The sequence below is a fragment of the Acipenser ruthenus genome, chromosome 4, assembly GCF_902713425.1.
Source record: "Acipenser ruthenus chromosome 4, fAciRut3.2 maternal haplotype, whole genome shotgun sequence".
Classification (NCBI taxonomy): domain Eukaryota; kingdom Metazoa; phylum Chordata; class Actinopteri; order Acipenseriformes; family Acipenseridae; genus Acipenser; species Acipenser ruthenus.
The window spans coordinates 87,001,411-87,025,135 of NC_081192.1; the positions used below are offsets into that span (position 1 = coordinate 87,001,411).

At 47.6% G+C, this 23,725-nt stretch overlaps 1 protein-coding gene across 2 annotated transcripts; it reads left to right on the forward strand.

Annotated features, from left to right (window-relative positions):
* Nucleotides 1-19: 19 nt before the first annotated feature.
* oplah (5-oxoprolinase, ATP-hydrolysing) lies at nucleotides 20-22,697 on the forward strand. 2 transcript variants are annotated; one of them, XM_059023018.1, is made up of 27 exons: nucleotides 20-208; nucleotides 1,846-2,025; nucleotides 2,677-2,868; nucleotides 3,677-3,791; nucleotides 5,006-5,129; nucleotides 5,265-5,460; nucleotides 5,660-5,825; nucleotides 5,940-6,078; nucleotides 7,190-7,257; nucleotides 7,680-7,948; nucleotides 8,450-8,562; nucleotides 9,166-9,336; nucleotides 9,678-9,815; nucleotides 10,481-10,619; nucleotides 11,147-11,259; nucleotides 13,470-13,621; nucleotides 14,653-14,813; nucleotides 16,243-16,344; nucleotides 17,040-17,214; nucleotides 17,647-17,831; nucleotides 18,421-18,567; nucleotides 18,823-18,957; nucleotides 19,463-19,612; nucleotides 19,887-20,044; nucleotides 20,279-20,439; nucleotides 21,519-21,616; nucleotides 21,941-22,697. In XM_059023018.1, the coding sequence occupies exons 1-27, from the start codon at nucleotides 20-22 to the stop codon at nucleotides 22,097-22,099; spliced, it is 4,095 nt and encodes a 1,364-aa protein (XP_058879001.1). In that variant the 3' UTR covers nucleotides 22,100-22,697. The 2 variants fall into 2 exon arrangements, with proteins under 2 accessions (XP_058879001.1, XP_058879002.1); XM_059023019.1 differs by having other exon boundaries at nucleotides 72-224.
* Nucleotides 22,698-23,725: the final 1,028 nt, after the last annotated feature.

Sequence of the window (23,725 nt, forward strand, 5' to 3'; positions counted from 1 at the left end):
TTACAAATCCCTGCGACGCATGTGCGCGCAATGCATTATGGGGGATGTAGTTCTACGTACACCCTTTGATTTGGATGCATTATGTAGTGGTTTTAAGAAGGAATGTTGTCATCCGCTGTCGAACTATATAGTTAGAACTACCACAGTGAATACTTCAAGTGAACCGTGTCAGATATCCAGTCATCGCAGTCGGAGCGCCACCGAAAAGGTACGGCAGACAGCAGGTAAGTGGTGGGCTGCAGCGCATGTATTGACCTCGCAAGGACGTTGTAGATACGGAAAGGATCTGCATGTTTTGGAGGCTTCTTCAAGTGCGTGAGAGAAGCTCCACGCAAGCACTCGCTATCTTTGCAAGAAATGCACAATGGACTAGGACGAGGAGGCGAGTCGGTTTGCATGTGCACAAACCTGTTACTCTGGACTTGTATATTTCACAGTAGTAGCCGAATTTCTCTGAAGTCATGTGAAAACAATTGTCCGGTTTTATACACTTGTGTTCTAAAGGTTTCCCATAGTGAAAGCATAGCACCGTGTAATAGCACAGTAAAATAATGGTAAACCGGTAAGTATTTTAAATCACAATTGGTAAGGCACATTTAAAAAAAAAACAAAAAAAAACAAACAAACATGGAGCTATGGTAAATGTATATGGAAAATTACCGTGCAAATTTTGTTGTTTTTTTATGGGAGGTAAGGGGACGGGGTTGTCTAAATAAGAAGTCTCGTAAGATTGTTGTTCAAAAACCCGATTGAAATTGAACACTTGTCGCCTATCCATTCTCCAGCTTTAATGAGAATCAGGTTTCTGTTATATAAATGGAAAGTCCTCAGGTATGATAAGTTTGGTGACGATTGGTGCGAAATCAAGAAAGTTATTGTGTTCGTCATATAGATTGTGACAGATAGACACAATCCGCAGATAAGTGTCCCCATTTTGTGACTGAGGACCCCAGGAAAAGAGTGGCAGTATTGTAACAATTGTCAGTGCACATTTTAAACGAAAGCATGACAATCTTTCACCAGCTTAACTTAATTAAGATACCTTTGGGTTGTGTCCATTTGTGTTGCAGAGTTTATAAGCAGGTGGATGATATATTTAATGACTGGATTTAAGGATCTGACAGTATACAGACAAACAAACTGTAGCCTAGATACCTTGAATTTACTATGAATTTATTTTATCTGTCATAAACCAAAGTGGTGAACCACACTGCCTTCCACACTGCAGCCCAGTGTTTTCTCTAACCACTGAGCTCCTCAAACCCACTGTCTTCCACACTGCAGCCCAGCACTCTAAACACTGAGCTACTCAAACTTACTTCCACACAAGTTAATAATTATGTCTATATGGCTGTTTTTGTGCTTGAATGTCTGGTGAACTGACCTGCTGGCATTTTATCATAAACAAGTTAAGTACCTGAAACTGATTCCTCAGTTTAATGATTACACTTTCTAGTTCTAGTCTGTGTGGTAAAGACACTTGGGTTGAATTGAGTCTCAGTGAATGTCCTGAGTCATTTCATTCGGCTCCTTAAGAGAAAACACTTTGTTTCCCTTTGGTACTTTGGTGACCTGAAGTGAACACAGTACTCTCAAGTGCGGTCTCAGCAGTGCATTACACAATCACATCATAACCTCCTTTGGTTGGTACTCTACACTTTTTTGACTATGAGCACTCTGTTTGCCTTTTCAATTGCTTCCCCACACTGTCAGGTTGCATCAAATTTGAATAAATTTTTCTTAATTTTTGGTATCTGTTAAATGTGGTACAGGCTATAAGGGATACACCACTCATGTGATATTTGAATGCTCCACTTCACAACACACTTCACATTTGTTTGTCAGGCGGCGAGCATGGCGTCTCCTGGGGATCGGTTCGAGTTTGCCATCGACCGCGGCGGCACTTTCACAGACGTGTTCGCCCGCTGCCCTGGGGGCAAGGTGAGGGTCCTTAAACTGCTCTCCGAGGATCCGGCAAATTACAGGGACGCCCCGACTGAGGGAATCCGAAGAGTGCTTGAGGAGGTGAGGAGGGGAGAGGGAGATGGGCTTGGAGAGGCTGGAAGAAAAGGTACAGGGAGGGACAGGGAGGAGAGAGGGGAGATAGAGTTGTAAGATAAGAGAGGGGAGAAGGGAGGGGAAGGCAGAGGGAAAGGAGAGATGCGGGACAGAAGGGAGAAAGATGCAGAGAGACAAGGACGGGCTTGGATTGGCTGGAAGAAGAGGGACAAATGGAGAGGAGAATGAGAGGGAAGGAAAGGGAGGAAGGCAGAGGGACACAGAGGGGGTTATGCTGGACTAAGATGTGATCCAGACTCACTGATTCTAAAAACTAAAAACGGAAAATAGAAATTCAAGTTCTTTTGAAGGAATTAAAAAAAGTGTGAATGCCCCTGTAACAGTGTAACTACTTGTCTGCCTCGGCTTGCCTTTCTCTTGCCTGCTTGTCTCTCTGCCTGCCTTTCTCTCTGCCTGCTTGTCTCTCTGCCCGTCTCTCTGCTTGTCTTTCTCTCTGCCCGCTTGTCTCTCTGTCTGCCTTTCTCTCTGTCTGCTTGTCTTTCTGCCTGTCTCTCTGCCTGCCTGTCTCTCTGTCTGTCTCTCTGCCTGCCTGTCTCTCTGTCTGCTTGTCTCTCTGTCTGTCTCTCTGTCTGCTTATCACTCTGCCTGCCTGCCCAGGAGTGTGGGCAGTCCATGCCACGCAACCAGCCCCTGGACACCTCTCTGATTGGCTGGATCCGGATGGGTACCACAGTGGCGACCAATGCGCTTCTGGAGAGGAAGGGGGAGAAGATGGCCCTGTTGATCACTCGGGGGTTCAGGGACCTGCTGCACATCGGCAACCAGGCACGGCCTCGCCTCTTTGACCTGGTGGGTGCAACCATAGCCCTGTACACATCATAGCCGTACACAGCCCTGATACACAGCTCTGATACACAGCCTCCATAAACAGCTCCATACACAGCCATTATACACTGAACACTAAACCAGGCACAGCCTCGTCTCTTTGACCTGGTGAGTACAACCATAGCCCTGCACACATCATAGCCATACCCAGCCCTGATACACAGCCACCATCACAGCAATCAAACATAGCCACGATACGGTCTGAATGGAGCAGCCACATTCCCCTTCTGTTTATTAAGTGGAGCACAAGAAGCTCAGTAAACCTGTGCCTTTGTGTTCTGGACTTCGACTCAGAGCTGCAAATTATTGATATCTGTCAGCGCTGAAACAGCGAGCAGCATTCCTGGATCTCTGTGTGTGTGTGAAGACCTTTGATCCAGTTCCCTTCATCAGCCAGTGTTAACGGAGTGGACCGGCTAAAGAGGAACCCATAATCCACCAGGGAGTTTATACTGACCCCCCATCACCAGGTCATGAAGGGGTCAGGTCAATAAAAAAAGAAGTTAGCTACCCCTAGCTAATACTTTAGGTGCAATGCAGAAACCAGGACACAGCTGGAAATTAAGTGGAAACAGACTTGGGTTTCCTAGCCATATTGTTGATGCTGAATCATTGGGTTCCTTTAAAACATGACTTGACAAAGTCTTGAGATCAAACCGATACTAGGAACTGGTTCAGTCTAATTGATCTGAAGGCGTTAAACTGGGCTCTTCCCCCAAAGCAAAGCAATGCTCTTTGTGTCTACCTGCCTGTCTGTGTGTCTCTGGTGCAGGAGATAGTGACGCCTGAGGTTCTGTATGAAGAGGTGATCGAGGTGGAGGAGAGGGTGGTCCTGCAGAGAGATGGCTGCCAGCTGCCCAGGAGGGAGGCCTTCCAGACAGTCACAGGTACCGCAGGGGTCCCCGCTCCAGTCATTCACTGAGTTTGTGTTGATGTCACTGTAGGTGTGTTTTCAAGAAATCAGAGCCACAGTATTCTGGTGTCATCTTGTGTCCTGTTCCTGACCAGTTTCAAAATATTCTGCCTGGCCATTATGTCTTGTTTTTTTAATGTGGATTATTATTATTATTATTATTATTATTATTATTATTATTATTATTGGCAGCAGTGTGGAGTAGTGGTTAGGGCTCTGGACTCTTGACCAGAGGGTTGTGGGTTCAATCCCAGGTGGAGGACATTGCTGCTTTAACCTTGAGCAGATTACCTAGATTGCTCCAGTAAAAACCCAACTGTATAAATGGATAATTGTATGTAAAAATAATGTAATATCTTGTAACAATTGTAAGTCGCCCTGGATAAGGGCGTCTGCTAAAAAATAAATATTATTATTATTATTGAGTACCCAATAGTAGGTAAAGACCACATTGTTAAGAGTAAACAAACCTGATTACGTATTTGTTTATCTCCCTAGCACACTCCTCGTTGCTAACACAAGTTTGCTGCTTGCAGTTCTGCCTTCACACTCCCGCCAAGAACTGGTGCCCTAACGCTAGCTACTCCCCCCTCCCACTGAGGGAGGGGGGAGTAGCCCAGATTAACCCCTTCACACCTGAGGAACACGCATTCACAGCCCTTGCCCATATTAACCCACGCCCACTGCTCTTCAACTGCCCCAAACGCAGCCCAGGGTGGCATTACTGCCAAACCCCCCAGCCGTGTCATTATACCACGCGTGGGTAGTTATGGGTGAATTCTTATTTACGGGTGTTGCTCTAATGGGAATTGAAATGCTGCTGTAAAGCACATTCACACATTAAGTCCTTGATGTTGTAACAGAGTCTCTGTCGGCAACAACCAGTCAAGCAAGAGTAGATTACAAATCAAAGGAGGTTATGGTGAGGCTGTATAACACTCTGGCGAGACCGCACTTGAAATACTGTGTCTAATTCTGGTGAGTACACTACTGAAAGGACATTGTGGCCTTGGAGAGAGTCCAGCAAAGAACAACCAGACGAATCCCAGGGCTTAAATGAATAAGTTATGAAGGCTGAAAGAACTGAATCTGTTTACTCAAAGTTGATTATCAAGTACTAGGTTAATTATTATTAGGAGGGGGGGATACAGGAGGGTGTTGTGCAGCTTTCTCTCTGTGTCCCTGCAGGCTCCACTGGGGAGAGGCTGGAGGTGTGGACCCCACCGGACCTGGTCCGGCTGGAGGCTGACCTGCGGAGGGTGCTGTCCCAAGGGATCCGCAGCCTGGCCGTGGTTCTGATGCACTCCTACACGTGAGTCCTCCCTTAGAAAAGACCCCAATAGTTAAAGGACAGTACGGTGTGTCTGTGTCAATGCAGTGTGCCTGTGTCAGTTCTGTGTTAATTCTGTGTGTCTGACCCTTCTCTTTCTCTCTCTTTATCTCTCAGGTGGTCCTCTCACGAGGTTCAGGTCGGGGCTCTGGCACGGAGGCTGGGTTTCCAGCAGGTCTCCCTGTCCTGCGAGGTCATGCCTATGGTGCGGATCGTGCCTCGTGGGTACACAGCCTGCGCCGACGCCTACCTCACCCCCAAGATCCGGGAGTACCTGAGTGGCTTCCGAGCCGGCTTCTGTCAGGGGCTACAGGTGAGTCCGCCCCTGCATTTGCTTTGTCTGGCAATGCACCTGTCCCAGCTCAGGGAAGCTTTTTTGGACAACAGCAAAAATTTAATAAAACTGCACATCTGAGAAACTCTTCAAATATTATAAAAGTGAGAGGATCAGTTTGCAGATGCTGACTCTCTCTTCACTCTCCTGCCCCCTCTCCCTCCATCTCCATGCTCAGGGGGTGCGTGTTCTGTTCATGCAGTCGGACGGTGGTCTCACTCCCATGGAGAAGTTCAACGGCTCTCGAGCAATCCTGTCAGGCCCCGCGGGGGGGGTAGTGGGCTACGCGATGACGAGCTACAGCCAGGAGAACCGGCAACCCGTCATCGGCTTCGACATGGGGGGTGAGCAGGCGGGGAGGTGGGGGGGTAATCTTTCTTTAATGTCTTACAAGACACTTCAACGTTTACAAAAAATGCAGTTGGTTACCTTTCCCTCTCTCGTCTTTCTCCCGTCAGGCACCTCAACGGATGTGAGCCGCTACGCCGGGCAGTATGAGCACGTGTTCGAGGCCACGACGGCGGGCATCACTGTGCAGGCACCGCAGCTCGACATCAACACCGTGGCAGCGGGAGGGGGGTCCCGGCTCTTCTTCAGGTGAGAGACCCCCCCCCCACACCGACTGAGACAGACACGCCCACCGACTGAGACAGACACGCCCACCGACTGAGACAGACACGCCCACCGACTGAGACAGACACGCCCACCGACTGACAGACGCCCACTGACTGAGACAGACACGCCCACCTACTGAGACAGACACACAAACTGAGACACACACACCTACTGAGAGACACGCCCACCTACTGAGACAGACACGCCCACCTACTGAGACAGACACACAAACTGAGACACACCTACTGAGAGACACGCACACCTACTGAGACAGACACACACAAACTGAGACACACACATGCCTACTGAGAGACACACACACATATTGAGTGATACGCACACACTGAGACAAACACACTGAGAAACACAGTGACACACACGCACACAGACGAGCACATGCTGAGAAAACAATACAACTATCTTCTTGTGTAACATTTCAAATTTGCCACTTCATGGGCTCCCGAGTGGCGCATCCAGTAAAGGCGATCCAAGTGGAGTGCAGGATGTGCCCTATAGTCTGGATGTTGCGAGTTCGAGACCGGTCTATTCCTTTGCCGACCGAGGACAGGAGCTTCCAGGGGGCAGCGCTCACTTGGCCGAGCGTCGCCCGGGGGGAGGGAGGGTTAGGTCAGCCTGGGTGTCCTCGGCTCACCGCACACCAGCGACCCCTGTAGTCTGGCCGGGCGCCTGCGGGCTTGCCTGTAAGCTGCCCGAGAGCTACGTTGTCCTCCGACGTTGTAGCTCTTGGGTGGCTGCATGGTGAGTCCGCAGTGTGAAAAAAAGCGGTCGGCTGATGGCACACGCTTCGGAGGTCAGCGTGTGTTCGTCTTCGCCCTACCGAGTCAGCGCAGGGGTGGTAGCGGTGAGCTGAGCCTAAAAATAATTGGCCATTTCAAATTGGGGAGAAAATAATAAAAAATAATTGGCAATTATTAAAAAAAAAAAAAACAAAAAAAAAAAAAAACACTTGCCACTTCATTAAGCCACACTTTTTTGTGTGTCATTTTTTTTGGCCTGTAACAGCAGCTGAGGCTTCACACTGAAGCATGTGTTGACAATCTGTCTGTCTGTCTGCCTGCCTGCCTGCCCACAGGTCCGGGATGTTCGTAGTGGGGCCGGAGTCTGCTGGAGCTCACCCAGGACCAGCCTGCTACAGGAAAGGTACGCTGTCTGTCTGGCCGTCTTTCTGTCCACCAGTCTGTATGTCTGTCTTTATTTCTGGGCTCTCTGGGGCTCTAACCTGTTTTGTGTTGAGCATTAAGGGCCGTACCACAATACTAGACCTTCTGTATCACAGTGATCGAGTGTGTGTGTGAGTGTCTGTCTGAACAGATTTACTAAGCCTGTGTTCCAGATTCGGTTCACTTTGTTTTCCTGAATAGGGGAAACTGTAATTTCTGTCCCCTCTGAAAACCTTTCGACTAGAAGACTTTTTCAGTGTTGGAATTTGGAAGTAAGGTTTGTCATTCAATTTACATTGAAGACATTGAAAAAGACTTGCAGTTGAAATGTTTGTCGCTGAATGTAAGTTACTTTTCATTTTTCAAAAAACCCTGCTGTGTACTTGCGTGTCTCTCCTGCAGGGGGCCCTCTCACAGTGACAGATGCTAACCTGGCTCTGGGGCGCCTGCTGCCCTCGTTCTTCCCGCGGATATTCGGCACCTCGGAGGACCAGCCTCTCTCTAGTGAGGACGCTCTGCGCGAATTACGCCTCCTCACCGCAACCGTCAACCACTTCCTGTCCACACAGCCCGGAGCCAGCCATTCGGAGATGAGCGTGGAGGAGGTCGCCATGGGATTCATCCGCGTTGCCAATGAGGCCATGTGCCGGCCAATCAGAGCACTCACACAGGTAGGGGGCGTGTTCCACTCACAGGGAGGGAATGAGGGATACAAGTGGAATACGAGTGTATCGGCTGTGTCAGTGATGGTATACCACAGTTCTTATTTAAACTTGACTATCTCGTGTTTCAAATTAAGAAGAGAAAATAAGCAATAACTGCAAACCCACCTCCACCGCTCCTAGTGCTGTGAATATCTTGTTAACCATTAAGCGGGAGCCTTCATAATCTCAGTGTAGCTGGAAAGATCTAACTGCACCTTCTCTGTGGCATGAGATGGCCGCCACATTCAGGTACCCTAGCCATGTATGCTACTGGGGTTGCCTAGCTCTTTCACAATTTTGACACAGAAGACTTTATCCTGTAGGGAGTAGCACTAAGGGGGGTTCAGGGGCAGCATGTATGTCTGTCAGTTTTTGTCCCTGGGGTGGGTTTTCCTGAATTCAGTCCAACCCTCCTCCCTCTGACCTGTGACCCCTGACCCACGCTGCTGTCTCTGCTCTCCCTGCCAGGCGAAGGGTCACGACACCTCCCATCACGTACTGTCGTGTTTCGGAGGAGCCGGGGGGCAGCACGCGTGTGCCATCGCCAGGGCTCTAGGCATGAGGACCGTCTTCATTCACAAGTGAGTGGGGTTGGGGATATGGGGACCGTCTTCATTCACATGTAAGAGAGAGGAGAGTTAGAGGGAGGGTCAGAAGTGGGAATGCAGGGTTGTGAGCAAATAGGAAACAGTTGCTGATTGAGGAGAGAGGAGAGGAGGAGTGTATGTGTGTGTGTGTGCTCTCTCCTGTTCCTCTCTCACAACCACTGTTTGTGTATGTGTGCAGGGATGGAAATAAGGCTCCCATTACATTGCAGTTTGATCTATTCCTGGTTTTACTAGGAGTCTAATAAGACACACCTTAGCATGTTACCTATACACTGTGGGTAATGAATTTCGTAGTAAAACCTGGAATGGGTGAAATGGTTATGCAATAGGAGTCTTATTTCCATCCAGTGTGTGCACATGTGTGTGCGCACTCTCTTCTTTCTCTCACATCCTGTCTGTCTGTGTTTCTTGCTCAGGTACACAGGGGTTGTGTGTGTGTGTGGGGGGGGGGGTGCGCACTTTCATGTCTGTCTCGCGCCCTGTCTATCTGTGTTACTTGTTCAGGTACACGGGGGTTGTGTGTGTGTGTGTGTGTGCGTGCGCACTCTCTTGTCTCTCTCATGCCCTGTCTATCAGGTACGCAGGAATCCTGTCTGCATTCGGGATGGCTCTGGCAGATGTGGTTCAGGAGGTTCAGGAGCCCTGCTGTCTGCTGTACCAGGAGAGCAGCTTCACTGAGCTGGACCGGAGAGTGGAGGAGCTGAGAGGGAGGTGTGAGGAGGCACTGCATGGGCAAGGGTTCACCAGGTGAGAGGGAGATGGGGACGGGTTACGGGGAGGGAGAGAAGTTAGGTATATTGCAGCCTGCAGTCACATTGAAAGTGCACAGTAGAGGCTTTTCAATACTAGTACTGTTATAATGTTATTTTGTTACAAAAATATAAAAATGTAAAATATTTCTGTACATTTGCTGCAATAAACTTGGAGGGGAGCTTTTGAGTTGTAGAATAGATGTAGTTATTATAAAGACAATTACCTTGAATATTCAGTTAACCCCCCCCCCCCCCCCCTCTCTCTCTCTCTCTCTCTCTCTCTCTCTCTCTCTCTCTCTCTCTCTCTCCCCCTCCCTCTCCCTCTCCTCTCTCTAGCTCTGAGATCAGCACAGAGGTTTTCCTGCACTTGCGATACGAGCGTACGGACTGCGCACTCATGTGTTCCGCTAGCGGTTACCCCGGCAACAAGGAGTCCTGCAGCACAGGAGACTTCAGAGCTGCATTCACTGACCGGTACGAGGGGGACAGGGGGCACTAATCTGTACGCACACCCCTGCTGTAAGATTGCAGTGCTCTTCAGGTTTCAAAAAACAAAAAACAAACAGGTTATTAGGTTATTTGAATTAAAAGGAATACTTTATACTTCATAACGGATTTATCTGATTTTAGTTATCACTTCTTTCCCATATTAAAAGCATAGCAAAAGTAGTAAAGCACAGTGAAAAGTACAGCATGGTAAAGAATATTTAAAAAAAAAAAAAAAAAACCTATGGCAAGCCCTGTTAAACTATGGTAAATTAATATTATAACCATTGGTAAAACTGCAAAATTACCTTGCAAACTTTTATAAGAGTCTGCATCCATGGAAATTTGGCATTGTAATGAATTGGCATCTCAGCCCATTAAATTTAATGGAAAGGCAAGAACTGCTAACCTCGCGGTTCAAAGAAGAACGTCACGTCTTACCATTCAACTATATAGCAAGCTCTGTAGTTCAGAGGGAAGTACGGGTCTTGTGCTGATGTCAGTGTTATTAACTCAACAGCCGCTAGGAGGAGACCCATCACAGCGTGTTTCTCTGCTTTCTCCTCAGTTTAGGAGTTGCTCTTCAGTTTTTTGATATTTGTAACTCAGGTTAGATGCGCAGTGTGCTGAGAGGCGCTCTCTCCTCTCCGCAGGTACCGGAAGGAGTTTGGCTTCACCATCCCGGAGCGGCCCATCGTGGTGGACGATATCCGGGTGCGAGGCACTGGCAGGACCAGCATCGACCACCAGAGCAGAGTGGAGCCCCGTGGGACCGAGCCACGCGTGGAGAGGGTCAGTCACAAACTCAAGGGAACGGGGCTGCACGGCGTGCTGGATACGGCAGCAATGTAGAATAATCTGCATATCGAAATCCAACAGCACTGCAGCACTTCAGTATTAGAATTCCTGTAGTAACAGTCTGTCGCAAAGTAATTCAGTCAACTACGAACTCTTTAAAATCTAGCTCTGAAACACAAGGCAGACAAACCCAGCTACTTTGTTCTAAAGTTAAAAAAAACACTTCTTATGTTTAATAGCTGTTCCAGAGTACAATCTTGTTTTGTGATATATAATACGCTAATATGTTGTGTGCAGAGTGCATTATACCAGAAATTTTGCACCGTTTGAACAGACAGAACCCAAACTGCATGAGATGACATCTCTCACCACAGACACCCTACACACCACAAATTATTTTATAAGAGACCCCCCACACACCACGTATTGACTTCTAACCCAGGCAGATCTGAATAATCGAGCCACACTAACTGGGAATCTCTGATCGGGCAACCCCCCTAATGAAATGTCTTGTTGCTCAGGTGACGCAGTGTTACTTTGACGACGGTTACTTGGATACCAAAGTGTACCTGCTGGAGGAGCTGTCATGTGACCACAGCATCCCGGGGCCGGCCATCATCATTGACAAGAACAGGTGCAGCAAGGGGCGGTTATGAGAGGGCAGGGATAGCGCTGCTATATTGCACCAGGGTTACAGTTTAGCCAAGAATGAAATGTTTAGAGTTTTGCCTAAACTTTAACTGTTATCAGAAACGTGCAGGTCAAATGTAGAGTATGTGTTAGCCTTAGTGTTTTACTCATAGTAAGTGTACAGCCACTTAATTTAATATGCAAAACATCCTTCCGGTGTTTCTCATATACAATTACATGCTGTACACATGCAGTCTTATACATTTTGCTGACCACACACTTTGATACATTGACTTCATGTCTGGTGCACAAAATCTGAGACATCTAAAGCCCTGTTCACACTTCCATTTTTATACCAGTATCGTAGCAGAACAGTATCGCAACGTCTGTTCACACTGGAGTTGTTATCAGTGAGGTACCGGTGTAACTATCGATACAAAACCCAGACGAGAGCACGTTTCCTACTGGTACAGTTGCGAAATAACTCGGAACAGTTCAGGTGGGATCGCTACGACAGCGGAATGGAGGAGTATGAGGCATGTGCACACTTGCACCAAAGATAGTCTATATTACCAAGATACTCAACTCTGCCTTTTATTATTATTATTATTATTATTATTTATTTCTTAGCAGACGCCCTTATCCAGGGCGACTTACAATTGAAAGCAAATACATTTCAAGTATCACAGTACAAGTAATAATACAATTAAGAGCAAGATAAATACAATGACTTTGGTTCAAGCAAGTACAAGTGTGACAAAATACAATTCAATGATACAGCAGATAAGTGTCAGTGATAGTTACATCTTTACTTCCTTCTCGCAGCATGCAAAGGGTCATGGGATATAAAGAAAGTTCCGCGGCTGTTTTTCTATTCAGTGGCAATGGGGAGGGGTCGGACTGGGCTGATTTCCTCTGTGTTTAAAAAAATAGAAAAACTTTTGAAGTCTGTTTCACTGTTCCCCAGGGTCCAGGGGAGAAATGTATTAGCCTGGTGAATGATGAACATTTGTGAACACAGGCCTAGACTAGGTTACTTGTCTTTTCTGAACATAGGCCTAGACTTGGTTACATGTCTTTTCTGAACACAGGCCTAGACTAGGTTACATGTCTTTTCTGAACACAGGCCTAGACTAGGTTACATGTCTTTTCTGAACACAGGCCTAGACTAGGTTACTTGTCTTTTCTGAACACAGGCCTAGACTAGGTTACATGTCTTTTCTGAACACAGGCCTAGACTAGGTTACATGTCTTTTCTGAACACAGGCCTAGACTAGGTTATTTGTCTTTTCTGAACACAGGCCTAGACTTGGTTACTTGTCTTTTCTGAACACAGGCCTAGACTAGGTTACTTGTCTTTTCTGAACACAGGCCTAGACTAGGTTACTTGTCTTTTCTGAACACAGGCCTAGACTAGGTTATTTGTCTTTTCTGAACACAGGCCTAGACTAGGTTACTTGTCTTTTCTGAACACAGGCCTAGACTAGGTTACATGTCTTTTCTGAACACAGGCCTAGACTAGGTTACTTGTCTTTTCTGAACACAGACCTAGACTAGGTTACTTGTCTTTTCTGAACACAGGCCTAGACTAGGTTACTTGTCTTTTATGAACACAGACCTAGACTAGGTTACTTGTCTTTTCTGAACACAGGCCTAGACTAGGTTATTTGTCTTTTCTGAACACAGGCCTAGACTAGGTTACTTGTCTTTTCTGAACACAGGCCTAGACTAGGTTACTTGTCTTTTCTGAACACAGGCCTAGACTAGGTTACTTGTCTTTTCTGAACACAGGCCTAGACTAGGTTACTTGTCTGTGAAACTGAAGAGCAGCTCCTGAACTAGTCAAGCTTACCAAAAAAACAACAACACAGCATTTGAGAACCACTCTGTAACTTTTAAAAATACCCATAAATTCAAACCCTCCAACACACAAATATTCTGGAAAACTATTAGTAACGGTAAAAGTCAAGTTGAACTTTTCAGCTAATTAGCACTGACCATATGTGTTGAAACGTTTCTCTTCTTGACTAATCAAAGTGCCCCCTAAAGTAATTGTAGCTAACAAAATAATAGTTTTGCACTTCCACTAGCTGCAAAGGTCTCCAATGTGCAGTTTTGAAATAAATCCAATGTTCTAGCAGCCATGGATTTTCATTTTAAAGCGAGACATCGCTCTGACACCCCCCCCCCCCCCCCCCCCCATCCGCTGCGCAGCACCATCCTGATAGAGCCGGACTGCCATGCTGAAATCACCCAGTCTGGGGATGTGAGGATCGCAGTGGGCACAGGGAAGCTCCGGGCTGTGGGCACTGAGCTCGACACCATCCAGCTATCCATCTTCTCACACCGCTTCATGAGCATCGCAGGTGAGGAGGGGAGGGGAGGGGAGGGGGGTGGGCAGGCATGAGGGTTGACGGTTGTCCCATTCATCTTCGGGAGATGTAGCAGGTTCCAGGTTATCGCAAACCAGTCATCACTGTCGTGGTGTTATAACTGGTAGGCCAATAACTAGAACCACAGAAAGGTATTAAAAAGCTAAATCAAATGACTCTCTCTCAAGTCCCTTGTTCTGAATGAGAAACGGCACATTTTCAGCCACCCAGGAAATTAAAAAAGGATTTAGACTGCATGCAGAACTGGGCTGAAATGTAATGTTAATAAATGTGAAGTGTTACATGCCGATCACAATAATATGAAGGATTCAAATACCAATTGGGTGGAATAGACCTAGAACAGGTGCACCAAGAGAAAGGCCTTGGTGTTGTGATAGACTCATCATTGCCGTCAGCAACCAGACAGTGCGGGGAAGCAATCGAAAAGGCAAAGTGAATGCGTGGATATATAGCCGGACAGTGCGGGGAGGTCATTGAAAAGGCCAAGTGAATGTGTGGATATATAGCCGGACAGTGCGGGGAGGTCATTGAAAAGGCAAAGTGAATGCGTGGATATATAGCCGGACAGTGCGGGGAGGTCATTGAAAAGGCAAAGTGAATGCGTGGATATATAGCCAGAAGTGTAGAGTACAAATCCAGAGAGTCTCCAGTAGTGTCACATGATAATAAGGATATAGTCACACAGACAGTTTATATAGTACAGTTATTTGGCATTTTATCAATAAATCGCAGTAAAATATAAAACATACCTGAAAAAATTTGTTCATCTCACACAACCTCTCCAAATGTTAGCCACGATCAGACCACCAACAGAAAAAGTTCAAAAACGTTTGAGAACTTTTGCTTAGTTAAACACACCCCTGGTCAATAGTAGTAAGGTAAACTAAACTCCACAGCTCCCCCCCACACACAGTGCTGGTGTTCAGGTGGACAGCAGGTCCACTGTGGGGTTGATTCCTGAACCCCACTGTTGACTGCTGTGTGCTGCGCTGTGTTGTGTTCAGAGCAGATGGGTCGGATCCTGCAGCGAACCGCTATATCCACAAACATCAAGGAACGGCTGGATTTCTCCTGTGCACTGTTCGGACCGGAGGGGGGGCTAGTGTCCAATGCACCCCACATCCCTGTGCATCTGGGAGCCATGCAGCAGACAGTGCAGTACCAGGTCTGTCTGAGCAGTGTCCTTGTGTCTGTCTGTCTGTCCGAGCAGTGTGCTGTCTGCCTGTCTGTCTGAGCAGTGTGCTGTCTGTGTCTGAGCACTGCGCTGTCTCTCTGTCTGAGCAGTGTGCTGTCTGTGTCTGAGCAGTGCGCTGTCTCTCTGTCTGAGCAGTGTGCTGTCTGTGTCTGAGCAGTGCGCTGTCTCTCTGTCTGAGCAGTGTGCTGTCTGTGTCTGAGCAGTGCGCTGTCTCTCTGAGCAGTGCGCTGTCTCTCTGTCTGAGCAGTGCGTTGTCTCTGTCTGAGCAGTGCGCTGTCTCTCTGTCTGAGCAGTGCGCTGTCTCTCTGAGCAGTGTACTGTCTGCCTGTCTGTCTGAGCAGTGCACTGTCTGCCTGTCTGTCTGAGCAGTGTGCTGTCTGTGTCTGAGCAGTGCACTGTCTCTCTGTCTGAGCAGTGCACTGTCTCTCTGTCTGAGCAGTGCACTGTCTCTCTGTCTGAGCAGTGCGCTGTCTGTGTCTGAGCACTGCGCTGTCTCTCTGAGCAGTGTGCTGTCTGTGTCTGAGCAGTGCGCTGTCTCTCTCTCTGAGCAGTGTACTGTCTGCCTGTCTGTCTGAGCAGTGTGCTGTCTGTGTCTGAGCAGTGCGCTGTCTCTCTGAGCAGTGCGCTGTCTCTCTGTCTGAGCAGTGCGCTGTCTCTCTGAGCAGTGCGCTGTCTCTCTGTCTGAGCAGTGCGTTGTCTCTGTCTGAGCAGTGCGCTGTCTCTCTGTCTGAGCAGTGCGCTGTCTCTCTGAGCAGTGTACTGTCTGCCTGTCTGTCTGAGCAGTGTGCTGTCTGTGTCTGAGCAGTGCACTGTCTCTCTGTCTGAGCAGTGCGCTGTCTCTCTGTCTGAGCAGTGCGCTGTCTGTGTCTGAGCAGTGCGCTGTCTGTGTCTGAGCACTGCGCTGTCTCTCTGAGCAGTGTGCTGTCTGTGTCTGAGCAGTGCGCTGTCTCTCTGTCTGAGCAGTGTGCTGTCTCTGTCTGAGCAGTGCGCTCTCTCTGAGCAGTGCGCTGTCTCTCTGAGCACTGCGCTGTCTCTCTGTCTGAGCAGTGTGCTGTCTCTCTGTCTGAGCAGTGCGCTGTCTCTCTGTCTGAGCAGTGCGCTGTCTCTCTGAGCAGTGTGCTGTCTGCCTGTCTGTCTGAGCAGTGTGCTGTCTGTGTCTGAGCAGTGCACTGTCTGCCTGTCTGTCTGAGCAGTGCGCTGTCTCTCTGAGCAGTGTGCTGTCTGCGTCTGAGCAGTGTGCTGTCTCTCTGTCTGAGCAGTGCGCTGTCTCTCTGTCTGAGCAGTGCGCTGTCTCTCTGAGCAGTGTACTGTCTGCCTGTCTCTGAGCAGTGCGCTGTCTCTCTGTCTGAGCAGTGCGCTGTCTCTCTGTCTGAGCAGTGCGCTGTCTTTTTTCCCCCAGATTCAGGAGCTGGGCACAGAGCTGCAGGAAGGAGACGTGATTCTCAGTAATCACCCGTGCGCCGGGGGCAGCCACCTGCCTGACCTGACTGTCATCACCCCTGTGAGTCTGAGAATAAACCACAGCACACTGCACTGCTCCCCCTAGTGTCCCACAGTGGAATAAAGCACAGTGAATGCATGGTAAAACATTGGGAAGCATTGTGAAGAACAGAGAATTAGGTAAAGCATATTTAAAAAAAAAAACAAAAAAAAAACATGGTAAACCAACCCTTAAAATAGTGTCCCATAGTAAAAGCATAGCAAGGTGTAATAAAACATAGTGAAAGCTACATAGGTAACTATTGTAAAGCCCAGAGAGGTATGGTAAAGCATATTATAAAAACATTGCAAACCAGGGTAAATGCACAGTGGAGCATATTAAAGCTACCAGTTACCAGGGAGTTCTTAGAGCCATACAAAAAAACATTATTTGACTAAAAAGCTGTCTAAATATTGGGAACTACACTCAGACACACAGCTTCAGTAGTTTTCTGCTCATTAAACTTCTGCTCATGTTTTAAAACACAACACCAATATGATGTGCTTGCTTCTATCTGTTTCTATAAAGTATATGGCTAAGGGCTATTGGGTCATTCTCTGCTGTGGGCTATTGGTCATTCTCTGCTGTAGGGATATAAAGAAACACCCACCTCTCCCACCAATATCTGCAATGCCTTTTCACTCTTTCATCTTTGAGTTGTGTGAAGTCTTTAACCTAAACTCCCCTCCCTCTCTCCCCCTCTTTCTCTCTGTCAGGTGTTCCACCCTGGCGTGCCTCGTCCCGTGTTCTTCGTGGCAAGCCGTGGGCACCACGCTGATATCGGGGGCATCACCCCGGGCTCCATGCCCCCCCACTCCAAATCACTGCAGGAGGAGGGGGCTGTCTTCATCTCCTTCAAACTGGTCAAGAACGGGGTCTTTCAGGAGCAGGGTGAGAGGGGAGGGGAGGGGGTATGATTGTGGAGAGAGAGAGCTGTCTTCATCTCCTTCAAACTGGTCAAGAAAGTGTTTTCTTCCTGGGGAAGGGGTAGAGCAGATAGGAAAGGGGAATGAGTGGGGAGGAGTGTAGTGGGAGGAGAGGGGAGGGAAGGAGAGAGGGAGAGCATGGGAAGGAAAGAAGAGGGGAGTGTTGGGAGGAGAAGTAAGAGGGGATACAGTGGTGAAAAAAATGAGAGAGTGGGAGGGGAGGGTGTTGTCTTCTTCAAACTCGTCAGGAATGGTGTCTTCCAGGAGCAGGGTAAGAGGGGAGGAAAGGGCTTCCGTTAGTCTGACATGGGAACTTATCTGCTTTACATACGTTACATTTGCAGTTAAAAAGTGAAATCCTTTAACCACTCTGTGTCTCTCTTCTTCTCTCTCTCAGCTCTGACAGATGCCCTCATGGCTCCAAGTAAATTCCCAGGCAGTTCTGGAACACGCAATCTCCATGACAACCTCTCGGACCTGCGGGCTCAGGTGGCAGCTAATCAGAAGGGGATACAGCTGGTGGGGGAGCTTATTGACAGCTACAGGCTGGAAGTGGTGCAGGCTTACATGGGACACATACAGGTGAGAGAGAGAGAGAGAGAGGCAGGTGTATACAGGTGAGAGAGAGAGGCAGGTGTATACAGGTGAGAGAGAGAGGCAGGTGTATACAGGTGAGAGAGAGGCAGGTGAGAGAGAGAGGTGTTACAGGTGAGAGAGAGAGAGAGAGAGGCAGGTGTATACAGGTGAGAGAGAGAGGCAGGTGTATACAGGTGAGAGAGAGAGGCAGGTGTATACAGGTGAGAGAGAGAGGCAGGTGTATACAGGTGAGAGAGAGGCAGGTGTATACAGGTGAGAGAGGCAGGTGAGAGAGAGGTGTTACAGGTGAGAGAGAGAGAGAGAGGCAGGTGTATACAGGTGAGAGAGAGAGAGAGAGAGGCAGGTGTATACAGGTGAGAGAGAGAGGCAGGTGTATACAGGTGAGAGAGAGAGGCAGGTGTATGCAGGTGAGAGAGAGAGGCAGGTCTATGCAGGTGAGAGAGACAGGTGTATGCAGGTGAGAGAGAGAGACAGGTATATACAGGTGAGAGGGAGGTGTATATAGGAGAGAAAGAGAGAGGCAGGTGAGATGTGGTGCAGGTATCTCCAGGTGACTGGTGTTTCTGTCACTCAGAGCAATGCAGAGCTGGCAGTCAGGGACATGCTGAAGGAATTCGCCCATCGCCGTCGGCAACAGACTGGCTCTCTGGAGGTGGAGTCAGTGGATCACATGGATGACGGGACACCAATCAGATTGAAGGTGCTGATTAATGAGGAGGAGGTGAGGAGACAAAAAGCTAAACTACCCTAACTACCAACTACATAAATTCGACACATACACACTACATAACTATACAAACTAGAAACTACATAAATTAAACACACACTACAGAACTATACAAACTGCAAACATTACCTCAAAACAATAGAGACCTCAAAACAATAGAGACAATGTATTCACTAACTAATATTACTTGTACCTGTATATGATCTCAATACAATTTCAGCTCTCCCTCGCTCTCTCTGTCTCTCACAGGGCAGTGCAGTGTTTGATTTCTCTGGGACGGGCCCTGAGGTGTTTGGGAATTGCAATGCCCCTCGAGCGATCACTCTGTCCGCTCTCATCTACTGCCTGCGCTGCATGGTGGGGCAAGACATTCCCCTGAATCAGGTGAGTGAGCCAGGACACAGGAACCAGCCAGAACACAGAGACCAGCCAGAACACAGGGACCAGCCAGGGCCAGGACACAAGGACCAGCAAGGGTCAGGACACAGGGACCAGCCAGAACACAGAGACTAGCCAGGGCCAGGACACAGGAACCAGCCAGGGCCAGGACACAGGGACCAGCCAGGGCCAGGACACAGGGACCAGCCAGAACACAGGAACTAGCCAGGGCCAGGACATAGGGACCAGCCAGAACACAGGGACCAGCCAGGGCCAGGACACAGGGACCAGCCAGAACACAGGGTCTAGCCTGGGCCAGGACACAGGAACCAGCCAGGACACAGGGACTAGCCATGGCCAGGACACAGGGACCAGCCAGGGCCAGGATGAGGGATTAGAGCTGTGAGACTGGGAGACAGGGAGAAAGTGTGGTCTAGTGGTTAGAGCTGAGAACCTGGGAGGGAGGGAGGCAATGTGGAAACAATTGAAGTGACATCCTCTTGTATTCCAGGGCTGCCTCACTCCCATTGGAGTCCTCATTCCAGAGGGTTCTATCCTGCAACCGTCTCGAAATGCCGCGGTGGTGGGCGGGAACGTGCTGACATCACAGAGAGTTGTTGATGTCATTTTCAAAGCCTTCGAAGTGTGTGCTGCCTCTCAGGTGAGTCTGGGGGTGTCTAGTTTGTCAACGGTACCATATAATCTCGCCAATAGGCACATGTGCGTCTGTAATGGGAGTGAGAGGTAAGCATCTGGGCTTGCGTGCTATAATTTTATGCTATTATATATGCTAATACTTTAGTAAAGATCATCTGTAACTCTTGAAAACTTAACAAAGCTGGGTTGAGAAATCCCCAGTGTTTTGAGCAGTGTGTTTTCTCACTGAGGTTTGTTTGGCTCAGATCTTTTGACTCCTGTGTTACCCTGATCCACAGGGCTGTATGAACAATGTGACCTTTGGGAACGAGCGCGTCGGATATTACGAGACAGTGGCCGGCGGTGCAGGGGCGGGGCCTGGCTGGCATGGGCGTGGCGGGGTCCACAGTCACATGACCAACACTCGCATCACTGACCCAGAGATACTGGAGAAAAGGTGAGTGAGGAGAGAGACTGACAACAGCAGTGTCACACTGGAACTGTACTGGGACTGTACTAGGACTGAACTCCCCACCTCTCCCTCTCAAATTCAAATGGTCCTTATTAGCATGACAAGTCATATTGCCAAAGATGCAGAAAATGTATACAATCATTTCGATGTAGAATATCAGTATTCTCTTGTGTTGTCTCCACTGTCGCATTGGTTACAGAGCCTCTCCCCCTCTCTCAGGTACCCGGTGGTCCTGCAGCGCTTCTCGCTTCGTCCTGCCTCTGGGGGGAGGGGGTGTTTTCGAGGGGGGGACGGTGTGATTCGAGAGCTGCTGTTCAGAGAGGAGGTCATCCTGTCAGTGCTGACGGAACGCAGGGCCACACAGCCGTACGGACTCAAAGGTAAGAGAGGCTGTTGAATACCGCACTGTACAAGCAGAACAAATAAACCGCATGGAAACCCCTTTACCCCGCTGTACAGACTCAAAGGTAACCGAGCACACACTACACAATTGGGGCAAACTTGCCCGCCACATGAATAAAAAGGTGGGGGCCAAGTGCGGCCCATTTGTGACTTTACAGGGCTGACCCTTTTCTGTATATTCTGTAATTTGGCCCCTTTTGTGGATATCACATCTTTATATGACTGGACCCTTTGTACTAAACTGGTCGTTTCTGTACATGTGGAATGTTTTAAGCTTGGTTTGAGTCATGGATTTTAATTATGTCACTCTACAGACTCTAGTGGCCATATGAGGTTATTACATGTGTCAATTCAATTAAAACAATAAAAATAAAAAAAAAACATGGAAAGGAAAGTATATTAAAAAACGAATACAACAGAACCCAGAACCACTTGGAATGATAGCAAAAAAATCTGATGTCATTTAAAACTTCATATAAGTTTTACCCCTGCGAAGCAGTCACCTCTTACCTGCCCCTAAGCAGCTCCCTACTTCCCTCCAGAGTTCAGACACTCATGTGCTGAGGTAGCCGAGCACAGCGTATCAACACCTCACACTGGGGAGGAAGGCATTAGCACAGACACTGGTCTCTGAGCTGCCCTGACCCTTCAGGTTTGACAGCGCTATTCAAGGTACAACACAGTGAAATCATGTTCTCATTCATGGTATGTGGTTTCCAGTTCTTATATTGTTTTAAGTTTTTCATCACATACTTGAAACTTATTATTTTTAAAAAGTTTGAGTGACACCAGGCCATTTTAAGATGCTTCTAATTCGTTCCCCTAGAGGGGTTGTTGCATCCTCAATGTGAGACTAAAGGTAAGAAGAAAACATCATGCAGAAGCATGCACAGCACTGGAAAAACCAAATCCCGTAAGAGAGGAGGATTTCATTTTGTACAACAGATTTATTATAGCTTTAGTGTCTGGTTTGCTTGGCGCTTCCCTGGTCACTCAGGTTTGACAGCAGGTCCTCTTTAACGCTGGTGTTTGTGTGTGCGTCTGTCTGTCTGTACAGGGGGTGAACCAGGATCGTCGGGGCTCAATCTGCTAGTGTGTGCTGACGGACGCACCCTCAACCTGGGAGCCAAAACCTCCATAAGCGTCAAGCCAGGGGTAAGAGCAGCCTCCCATAACTAGAGAGCGACTGATTAGGCATCCCCCTGTGTTTGTAAGCTCACTGCCGCATACATCAATGATTTTAATTTTCACATTCCCATATTAAACCTGGTTTACAAACCGTGCAATCTGATAGGACTTTCCCCTTCGATTACACCCCAGGGTTTCAAAGGCCTCTGCCGAGACAGTCCCAAAACTGTTCTGGACTGTAATTCAATATAACATGATTAAAAGCTTGGGATGCCAAATAAATTAAAAGGGTGTATAAATATCAAGCAGCGAGGTTCTTAGTGTGTGTCTGACTAGGGTTTGTCTTTGCAGGACATGTTCCAGCTGCAGACCCCCGGGGGAGGGGGTTATGGGAGCTGCGAGCAGTTAACCCCCCCGGGACCCCTCTCCAAGAAGAAGAAGAAAGCGGAGAGCACCTTCGCTGAGCGCGGCAGTGTGTTTGAATACAGCCGCACTCAGGAGGCAGTGTGACTGACCAAGAGCTGGGCGGTGCTGGAGAGGCTCCTGTCCCGCTCCGGACAGCCACAGCTCTCGATTATCTATTACACATGACAGGTTACACTCATTAACCTCAGTGCCTCCTGCTCATTGGCAGGCGCGTCCTCTGCCCTGATGCCTGGGTGTACAGACCCCATTAGGACCAATCAAGAACTAAGGCTTGAATTTAGTCACAGTTCATAGTGCGGCCACAGCTATACTTTATAATAGTTTTAATTTAATCTGCACCTAAGTAGTGAAAGATTATTAATAATCAGGGCTTGTGAATCCAGCATTCTTGGTAGAATCGTGCTTCTGATTCATGAAATCTCTGCACACAAAAGCAGTAAACAGCTTGCTTTAGGAACTAAATCAAATGAGGTAGGGGTGGTAAAGCTATAAAACTATAATATCATGATTTGTTAATGTTATAAAAAATATGTTGTTACAAAAGTATTAGGCTTGCCAGAATATTGATACTGAAATTACATTTTCATTTGTGTGAGAAATTGTTCTACTTGTAAAATAAAATTAAAAAGCAATATAAGCGCTCTATCCTGGTAGCCTTTTAGTGTCCTAGTTTGCTGTACTACCCTCGGAGTTTAAGACAAGTGATACAAGCCTCTGCTCCAAGGAGCTGTGTTGTCTGAAGCTTTTTACAGTACAGTAATGTTGCATTGTGGGCATTCCTCAGCACGTTCAAGACACACTGTTGACAAAGTTAGCCCAACCAGGTTTTTAAGCACAGGGCACGGAATGGGTAACCTAACCATGTTAATGCTGAATCAGTGACATCCGAATGGACAAGATTGTGAGACCAATCAGCTGCTAGGAACCGGATGAGCTTGATGGGCCAAACAGCCTCCTCTCCTTTGTACATTTTCTTATGTTCAGCTCCTAAACTCTCACCCTTTAGAAGGTTGTCTTAACTTGTTTAAATTGTTTTCAGATACAATGTTAACCTTTAAAATGTATTGTGTGTTCTTTTATCATTGTTCAATGGTAAGGATCGTCCTCCTCTTCATTTCAATGGGCTAGGTGATGTCGTATGTCAGGATAGCACTATGGTTCTCTTTAAACCTACATTTGGGAGTTGTTTTTTATTTAGAATTAGTTGTAGTGTGGCATACTTGATTTCACCTTGTGCCTCAAAATACATCTGATCATGCTACATTTCTTAATTATACAACAGCCAGACACTCCTCTCCCATTGTTTTCTATGAAGGGCAACTGATCAGTTATTATAAAAACATGAAACCAAGGTTCTATTGGAAGTGTTTCTGTAAGTCGCTTTGAATAAAAGTGTCTGCTAAAAGACTAAATAATATAAAGTACAGTTGAGAGATGATACTAATTAATGACACCTGTTCTCAAACCACTGCTTACTGATGAACAGCCTCACAGGGGTGCTCGAGTCTTGCTTTAAACAAGTGAACTCGTTCAGTGGACTGCAAGGATTATTTCGGAAACACAAATGTTAAAATGTTGTAGAATAATAGTGACAGCAACAGTATTGCAGTGGTGTGGTGAGAGGTAATAATCAGGTGTTGCACACCACAGCAACGCCATTACCTTAATGCTGGTTATATTGCAGACCCCCCCCCCCCCCCCAAAGTAAAT